Consider the following 9,572-nt stretch of genomic DNA (forward strand, 5'->3'; position numbering starts at 1 on the left):
TTATACAAGTAAAAAAAATATGAAGATATATAATATATGAATGATTCGACTAGGGGCGATCATTTCTAGCCCTCGATGTGGACAACCATCTGTTAGAGGAAAGTTGTCAGTTATCACATACATTTGTCTGGATTCTCTTAAGTTGGCAGTTCAAGCAGTAACACGTACTATTCAACTACAGTTCAAAAGTTTGCTCACTTCCCCTTTCTTTTGATATAGTAAATTTCCGTATCAGAATAGTAATTACAACACCAAGGTTTAAGAGTAGCCCCTTTCTCTTAATATGGACAAATCCCATATCAGATGAGCAACCGGGACACCAAGGTTCAAGAGTTGACTGCCCCATGAAAAACAATGCTTCAAGGAGACATTAACAAGCAGCTCATCGGAGATTCAAGGTGATTTATCTATTGCTTTCTATGCCACGAAGATCAGATTCCATTGTATTCCATCTCCATGTAAATATCCAACCCCCACAGAGGAGTAACTTCAGGCAGCCATTCATATTTAGATACGGTTAACACTCCAAAATTGAAGTTCTTCATGATCAGAACCACACAAATGCTGACAATTTCAAAGATAACGTACAAATTTTGGATCAGCAACTACATTGGTTGAAGGGAATCCAACTCCCAACTCGGATAACTGCTAACACCCCCTTATGACCTGGCACTGCATCTTCAGAAGATAGAAGATCACAACTGCAGAACGTTACATCCACCCATAAACAGGACTCTATCCATTTAATCCTTCACAGCCTTTTAGAACAAGAAAGCAAAGAGACCCTACCGTGTTAACTCCTGCCCTACCTCTAAATATTCAGCCTTGATAACCTGAATAGTCCCCTTTCTGCAAAGTCATGATACCACAGATATCTCATTCAATCAGGCAAAGACCAGTAACTCCATAGCTCCAACCACACTACAAGCAAGGACTTGGTGATGTACCATGTCAGCAAGAAAACCAGATCAGGACCCGCTTGTAATATTATTTGGAAACCATTAAAGATTATGCACCAAAACAGAATCCAATCAGTTAATTACCGTAGGCCATATAAACAAGGGTCTAACAGAACAAGGCTGCGTTGCTGCAAGGAAATCAACCAGTCCACATAACAAGCATTCAGGCACTAAATGAAGATCTTATGGATATTATCTGACAGATGGTTCATGATAAAACAATAAACATTTAGGTTATAACAAGTTATGTGGAGATTCCTGGTGCCATTAACCGGTCCATGTTCAAGAAAGTAGCAGCTACGCTCTCCACAATACCATCGGAAAACAAAGTATAAAGTCCACGTAAAGACGAAGGATTATTGGGGGTCAATATCCCAAAACTTACATGATTGTTAGATACAGGGAGATGAATGAGAATCTGACAAATCCAGATGCAGTAACTCACAGTACAAGAGCTTGATGTTGTACTGAAAACCACACATCTAGATAACGAAGCAACTGACCTTGTATGTTCCCTTTAAAAAAGTAATCGAGACACTAGAGAAAACAAAGTTTACTATACAGATCAATAGCAGAATCAGCTGCATGTATTATTCAGAGATTGGCAGCAAAAATGCAAGTAGGATGGCCCAGAGCTCCTTTAAAGTTTGAATAGCCAAGTACGATCAGCCAGAACATCTTTTTAGTTTTAATAGCAAAGAAGCATCTAATATAGTTTTGCGCTCTTATAAAGTTTGAAACCCGGTTGCTTGTTCTAGCCAATAAGTTACTTTATTTCCCCAAACAGCACCACTATGCAACGCAATGGACAACAAAAAGATCAATATCTTCTCCTCTTCATTTCAACATCATTGAAACAGGTATGGTCCCACCTCCGGTCACAAAGACCATAATTATCTTCTTGTTCTTCGACACATCTTGTACTAGATACATTACCCAATGTACTTTTTATATGCCTGTCAAATTCCCTTCCCCTTAAGCTTCCCCAAACAGCACCACTATGCAACGCAATGGACAACAAAAAGATCAATACCTTCTCCTCTTCATTTCAACATCATTGAAACAGGTATCACTCCACCTCCGTTTACAATGACCATAATTATCTTCTTGTTCTTCAACACATCTTGTACTAGATACATTACCCACTGTACTTTTTATATGCCTGTCAAATTCCCTTCCCCTTAAGCTTCCTCTTCCATGGAACTCAGACTCTGTTTCTGGACAAAATCTGTAAGGCTGAGGAGCATCTTCCACATTGTAACAGAAATTATCAATATCAGTATCATCATACGAAGTTCGAAAAGAACGAATAGGTCCACGTCTCTCACTACATGTCCTTCTCTCATCCATACCTCCATCACCTCCAATATCATTAAATTTATCAGAATGCATTGGCCCACCAAAGTAATCATCATTCTCAGCCCATTCCCGGGGCTCAAACATATCAAACCTCCTCATCCCCTGTGGCATTATCCTGCCAGATGGGCTCCTCAGTTTGAATGATCTTGGATGATCATGCTCCTTAGTTGAATCCATTTCTCTAAGGTCATTAGAGATTGGGGGAATGAATGGAGGGGAACAAGGTCTTCTTCCCACCATATCTTCAGGGAAAAAAGGGCGTCGATAAGATCGGACCCGATCAGTTCTGTAAATTGGTGATCTCCGATGAGATAGAGAAGGATGCCCATTAAAACCATCAGATCTTCCTCTAGGAGGTGACCAAAGGTCAGGAGAGCGTGATCTGGATCTTTGTGGAGATTTTGAATGAATTTGAGGTAAATGGAGAGGCCCCCTCTGAAAGGGAGAAAACCTCCTCTCTCCATGGACAAAGGAATCTCCTCGCTCATACTGAGATTGGGAACGTGAAAAAATAGGACCCATCACATCACCAGGCAAACCCCTGACGAGTTTTTCTCTGTGCCTCAATCCAACAAATTCAGAACCACTTCCACGGATGCATCTATCAGGGCTAATGTCTCTAGGAGGTCTACGTGCCATTTGCACACCATGGGAAACATGTCCTTCTCTCCCTCTAGGAGTCCGTCTCCTAGAGAGGGGATGCCGAAAGTTTGGCAACTCATTGTTTAAGGATTTTCTCCCTCCTCTACCACCACCTAAGATAGTACCATCTGGTGCAACAATATAACCATTGTTTTCAAGCTTAGCAGCAGCTGTTGTTGCTGCATTTTTGGGCCTAGTGTATCGAAATCCAGATGAACAATTATAGCGTTCAGCAGAAAATTCACAACCAGAATCCCAGTCACCATGTAGATTGTCTACCTGGCTATCAACCCTTCCCCTGCCATGCATAAAACCTGATCCAGGATTCCTACCAGGATGGTCTTGATTCCTCATTTGCTCAAATTTGCGAGGTCTATCCATGCAGCTTGCATCTCTGAAAAGGATAAGCAATAAGTATCAAATACAAACTGCACTTGCTTGAAAAATAAAGAAACAACAGGCAAGAAAAGAAAAAAATAATCACCTACTCCCCCGGGGATGTAATTTATCACCCAGGAGCACCACATCAGTATGCCGTTCCCTTTCATTTCGCAATGGTGACACTCTGCCAGGAATATACCTTGTTTTACTGGATGATGAGCCACATGAAGCTCCAACTAAAGTTATAATCCTGCCACGAGTACCTCGACTGCCAACATCTTTAACTGCATCACCACCAAGCCCAGATGATTCCATTTTTGGAAAAATAAGATTGCTCATTTCTGCAGTGTCTGTTACTTTGGCATTCTCATGTTGAACACCCATGTCAACCTGAGCAACTCCAGCTGAAGTCTCTTGGCCTGAACTAAGTCCTTGATTTGATGTTATTTTGATCTCTTCGCTCTGTGGACCATCTCCCCCTTTTGAGTTGTCTGGTGGTTTCCTAAGAACAATCTTAACATGCTTCTTTTTACTCAATTCAGTGGATGGCACTAAAACTGTCAATGGTTTTTGCAACAACGTACTTTGACAAATGTCTTCATCACTCTTTTGATTAACCAGACTACTGTCACATGCTCCGCCACAATGAGCATTCTTTGACTCACAAAGATCTTCCACTTTAACATCTCCCTCTTTGACATTTGAGGAAGTATTTACACCCTGATCACCCAGATACCCAGAAACATTGGCATCCCTGTTATCAGATTTCCCATATTCAACATGCTCTGCTTCCTTTTCCTCACATGCACTATCTTCAACAGCATTATGTATCAATGGTTCTCGGACCTCTCCATCCTCATAATCATCATCCTCACCACTATGTTGTTTACCTTCGTCCATTACACAAACTACAGCATGATTACCATCTGACTCATATTCAATGTCATAAGACTCTTCTTCTTCCATATCAGCAGGTATATTAATCCTCTCCTCATCACTTTCAGCTATCCCATGATTCCTGTGTGAAACTACACAATGCTCATCCAATGGTTTTAACATAGAAGACACAGCATCAGCATTATTTAATACCACTTCTTTATTTGGAGTATCTGACATAACATTGGCAACCTTAGACTCATTACCATCAGGAACCACAGACTTTGGAACTGTATCTGAAGGCACTCTCTTATAATTTTCAGAAGTTTTTTGGGTTACACCGTCATTATAGGACATCCCTTCGGAGCAAGTGCGAACCTCTAAATGAATTGAAACCTCCCCAATAATGGGCAACTTTTCTGTACAAGTAGGCATGCCCAATGTACAAGCAGAATTCTCTAAATGGCCACTCATAGGCATTCCAGAAATACGGGTTGGAATCTCTAACTGGCTAGATGACCCTTCCACTGCATTGAGGGTATCATGATGACCCTCATGAACTGGTTCTGATTTTACAAATCTCTGGCCTATCAATTGCATATTGCTGATATTCAATGATTTAAGAGGACCCTGGTTGTACCCTTTAACTGGTTCAGGCTTTACAATTCCATGATAAAGTTTTGAACTGCTTCCCACTGCCCTCAATTCCTGTTTATTACTGTCATCAAATGGTTCAGACTTAACACTCCTGCAACGAATCATGTTTGAACCACTGGCAGGTGAAACTAGAGTTCCAGATGAAATCAAATTGTGCCCTCCATCCTTAAAATCAACTTTTTCTGAAGTGTATGGGTGTTCTTGACATAAGCTTGACTCTGGACCAGATGGGCTAAGATGCAGATGAAGATTTTGGATTTCATATTGTTGACTAAAAGGGATAGCCCTGCTCAACAACTTGGATTTGTTCTCATTTACATCAAAGCCATATTTCAGAAATGTACGACTGGTGCTCCCACCACTGTTAATCATCTCTTTTAAGACAGTCTTTACATCATGCATACTGGTTGCATGTGACACACCAATATCACCAATAACCTCACTGTTCATAGAAACCTCCCATGTATCCATCATAGTATTCAAATCCCAGTGTGACCTATTTGCAAGTACAGGAGTGCAACCAATCTTTGATTCAATATCAGTGCTTTCACTCTGAAAAGAGCTTTGCCCTTTGCTTAAAGCCAAATTCAATAAACAGGAATCCAACCTCCCCTGCTTCTCACAACTCTCTTGACCGGTTTGGCATGCCAAGGCTGAAACAGAAGGTTTCTTTGGCACTAAAGACAACTCCATATTTCCTGGAACTATTGGACACTTAACCTTATTCTCTACATCATATTCTCCTTTGTCATTTATGTGTTCCCTTATTTGTGGTGCAAAACCTTCATTTTCTACTAACTGTAGTTTTGTCTTCTCCTGGAATAAAGAATTTTCAGCTACCATACTTCCATCATTACTCTCAAACGCAGACCTAGAGCCAGAGGATACCAGGAGACCCTGTTCCGGAATACTCGACCCAGGGGTGTAAGCATTGCTTGGGACCAAGCTAACATTTATCTCGGGAGGATTTCCTTCCTTCTTTTGGGGGGACATTGTATTGGTATGAGAAATCCCAGAAACATCTTTCGCATTGAATGTATTTGGAGAAGATTTCTCAGGATTTGAGTTAGAAGAAATTGTAGAAAGCACCGTATCACTGGCATTTGAAGAAGAAAAAACTAGTGTTGAGTCAGATTGTTCCTTCTCTGGTAGATTAGGTTCAACTGACTGTGAGGGCAGTGCCAGAGATGAAGGTGATGATGGTGGAACCAATAGAAACTTCCTTTTCTTGATAGGCACAACTACAGCAGAATCTCTAGAGCTTTGGGCAAGGAGTTTAACCCCACGCTGCCAATAGAAAATTGAATAATTAATATTGAAGAAAACAAATTTATCCATACTCCCCTAACGCTATTTAGCAGTACTTTAGAAAGGAAATAAACACCTCTTCATGTCCCGAAACTGGCATGTCTTCAAGATGCTCCAGTTCTTAGAGTGATTGTATCCTAATGTAAAAGTTGATATTCAAGTCCCAGATAAGACTCAAGATTAATCTCCACGAAAATATTCACTGTATGAAGTTTCTTCCAGAAGTCAATTCAATTTGATTTATAACAAAAGAAACAGTTGGTTATATGAATCCAAGCAGTTTCTAGCACCCTCAAAGAGATTTCTAATCATCACTGAAGGATAGATTCGATAGATTCTGAATGACCTGCAGAACAATGAGAAATTTGATCATTACAGGGCAGCATAATCCATCAGTCCAGTAAGTGTGGTATATCAAAGATGAATAAAATAAAAGATCTATGTTTTATCAGGTCCTCATGCAGCCCAAAAGTAAATAGTCGCTCAAACAAAATCAGTTGAATAACAAAACTTTGCTAAGCTGTACAGTAGAGAAAAGGATGGGAAATAACTAGGCACCATAAAAAGCTGAAATTTCCCTTGCAAGAGACAAACTTGTTAAAACTATATATTTTCTTACATCAAAAGCACGCACTGCAAATCAAGGACAAGGTTCCTCAAAAACATGTGATGTTTGCAATCCCTCGTGCGTGATTGGTAAAATTATATAAAAATAAGGCAAATTTGTATCCATCTTGACAAACATGAGCAAAACAGTTCTGCTCGTGTAATAGCTCACAGAGCCCGTATGTTTGGCTCATTTCTCCACCTGTATCAGCCTCCTTGGCTGGGCCATTCTTTTTATTAGGCTAGTCACGAAGAGGGTTATATCATTCTGGGATCCAAATGAATACTTTATCTTAAAAAAAAAAAAAAAAAAAAAGCTAAAAATCCTTCCCTTCCTCGATCCCTTAACCATCACAAAAGACTAAAAGTAACAAAAGAAATTACCCCAATAAATCTAACCAGCCGAGGAAATAAATCGAAGAGATAGATAAGCAATCATAATTACGTTTGATTCAATCTATTCGAGCGCCATCCGCTGTGTTAACTACTACAATTCTAAACATTTCTACATAAAAGATCATTTACAAAAAAAAAAGGTAAATCCTACCAACTAGCCGCTAAATCCTGAAAGAAGAAGGTTTAAAATCGAAGAATGAAAACCCATCTTTTTTTGCAGAAGTACCTATCATCCACTACTCGCTTCAGGAAAAAAAAAAAAGGGGGGATTTTTGCAACCTAGATTGGAAGAAGCAGCCTCCGTAACAATCAAAGCTATCTTCAAGCAGAAGATTCCAAGGGATAAGAGATAGAATTGTTCAAAGGAAAAGGAAATGAGTAATTTTACTTGTAGCGGAAGAGAACCGGGAGAGCATGCAGCTTTCTTTGGGGTCTGAACTCTCATGTTCCTGTTGCTTAGGGTTTCCGCGGTTCTAAACGATTTGCTCCACGCGGTTTTTGACTTTTATTCTCCGACGCTATAGTCGTATACCGCCCTTGGCCAAATTCGCCCGTTAACAGACACGTGTTTTTGGAAATTTTCACTATAATACCCTAATTTTGGGGTAGTGTGAAGTTAATACCCGAACTTTCAAATGAGTCAATGCAATATCATGTTGGTCCCTCGTTAACTAATCGTCAGTTATATGTTGAAAATGTCAAAACTACCATTCAAAAGAAAACATTGTTCATTGTCTTTCTTGAGACTTATCTTCAAAGAAAAAGAGAGAAAAACATGAAATATGATAGAGGGAAACAATAACGGAAAGCGATGAAATAATTAGACAAGAATGTGTTTCATATCTAAAGGTAGAAGATGATAAATTCATTAGTCTAAAATCTCAAACACCTCAACCGGTTCAGTCTCAATATAGAAGACAATGAATAGTGTTTTCTTTTGAATGGCAATTTTGGCATTTTCAATAGATAATTGACAGTCGATTAACGATAGGGACCAATTTGGTACTTTTTGAAAGTTTAGATACTGCAATGACATGTTTAAAAGTTTGGGTACTAACTTGACACTACCCCTAAAGTTTAAGGTACTAAAGTGGAACTTTCCCTTTTTTTCGCTTCAAAAGTGAGAGAATACCTCGTATTAAGCACAAGGCAGTTATAACTATTTGTTGGTGATGGTGCGCGATCTGGAAGCTCATAGTTGAAGGTTACCTGGGTGTTGGTCGCTTAACGAGCTGATTCGAACAGCAAGAAAGCGGACTAGAGAACCCAGGGTGGCTAACCCAGTGAGGTTCCTTCGATGCTTAAGTTAGTATTGTATTCTGGTAACGAGCTGAAAGATAGAATGCAAGTAAGCTAGTGAGCAAGTAATCGCGCGTACCTTGTGCTATGAGGGTTAATGCCCTTATATAGTTGAGCTGTTGTGAGCCCCAAGAAACATCTCCGAGATCTTCTAACCGATCGGTAGGAGTACATTCCATTTCGGAAGGTGGCCAACATACTAGTTGATAAGGCTTATCGTGCCCATCCGATTTGGGCGGGATGGGGATAAGGCTTATGATTACGCAATATGATCCCGAAAGGCTCGGGGACAGTTGGCGAGCTTCTAGAATCCATTACGTGTCACCTCGTCGCATGAGGTCACCAAAGTGCCTTGGCTTTGGTACTATCCAAAGTGATTGAGGCAACCAAGTTGCCCTGGTTTGGCGGGGTGGTGGGAAGTGCTGAATCATCGTCTAACTGGCAGGTCACGTCCACGTATCCCCTGTTTATCAGGTCGGGCCAAATCACCCCTCATCGTTTGGATTTTGTCTTTTTTGTTATATATTATTTTATATGAGATTCACTACTTATTTGATTTACTTTTGTTTTCAATTTAAATAATTAAATTAGGTTTAAGTGTAATTTAAAGTTCTTTACAATGACCTTTTTTAATTATAAAATTGAATTATGAAAATGGGCCAACGTGTGTAATTTAAAGTTGACACTTTTCTTTTATGTTTCAATTCAATTTTTTAGTGGGCATGTCTAAATTATTAATTGAGAGTTGATCCTCATATAGCATTCATCACATCTCATAGAGTATTGAGAACTTTAAGGTTGTAATTGGAAACCGTGTAAAAATACATTGATGATGTTTTGCACAAGTTCCTAAGGAAGAGACCATTACACTTTGAAAAGTGTGATGAAAAATGTGTAAAATAAATTTTACATTTGATGATTTACATTGCTTCCAAGTGCGGCGTAAATAACAAACATTGACAAAACCAAATTGGTGTAAACTTTTAAATCATTCTTGATTTACATTGCTTTCAAACACCTTTAGGAATAAAGCTTTATTTTGAGAATGGAAAATACCCACTTTTTTGTACACTTTCATAAAAAAATTAG

At 39.4% G+C, this 9,572-nt stretch overlaps 1 protein-coding gene across 8 annotated transcripts; it reads right to left on the minus strand.

Moving 5' to 3' along the window:
• On the minus strand, window positions 1–7,671 carry LOC148868978 (uncharacterized). 8 transcript variants are annotated; one of them, XR_016106578.1, is made up of 6 exons: window positions 7,573–7,671; window positions 6,259–6,528; window positions 3,445–6,161; window positions 1,044–3,354; window positions 810–934; window positions 177–672 (listed from the first exon to the last, which is right to left on the minus strand). XR_016106578.1 is itself a non-coding variant. In XM_088967610.1 (4 exons), the coding sequence occupies exons 2-4, from the start codon at window positions 6,280–6,282 to the stop codon at window positions 1,986–1,988; spliced, it is 4,014 nt and encodes a 1,337-aa protein (XP_088823736.1). In that variant the 5' UTR covers window positions 6,283–6,528; window positions 7,573–7,671; the 3' UTR covers window positions 1–1,985. The 8 variants fall into 8 exon arrangements, 5 of the variants coding, with proteins under 5 accessions (XP_088823736.1, XP_088823732.1, XP_088823733.1 ...); XR_016106576.1 differs by having other exon boundaries at window positions 177–934; XR_016106577.1 differs by having other exon boundaries at window positions 810–3,354.
• Between the last annotated feature and the right edge of the window lie 1,901 nt (window positions 7,672–9,572).

The sequence above is a fragment of the Nelumbo lutea genome, chromosome 2, assembly GCF_056320005.1.
Source record: "Nelumbo lutea isolate HS-2025 chromosome 2, American lotus-T2T, whole genome shotgun sequence".
Lineage (NCBI taxonomy): Eukaryota > Viridiplantae > Streptophyta > Magnoliopsida > Proteales > Nelumbonaceae > Nelumbo > Nelumbo lutea.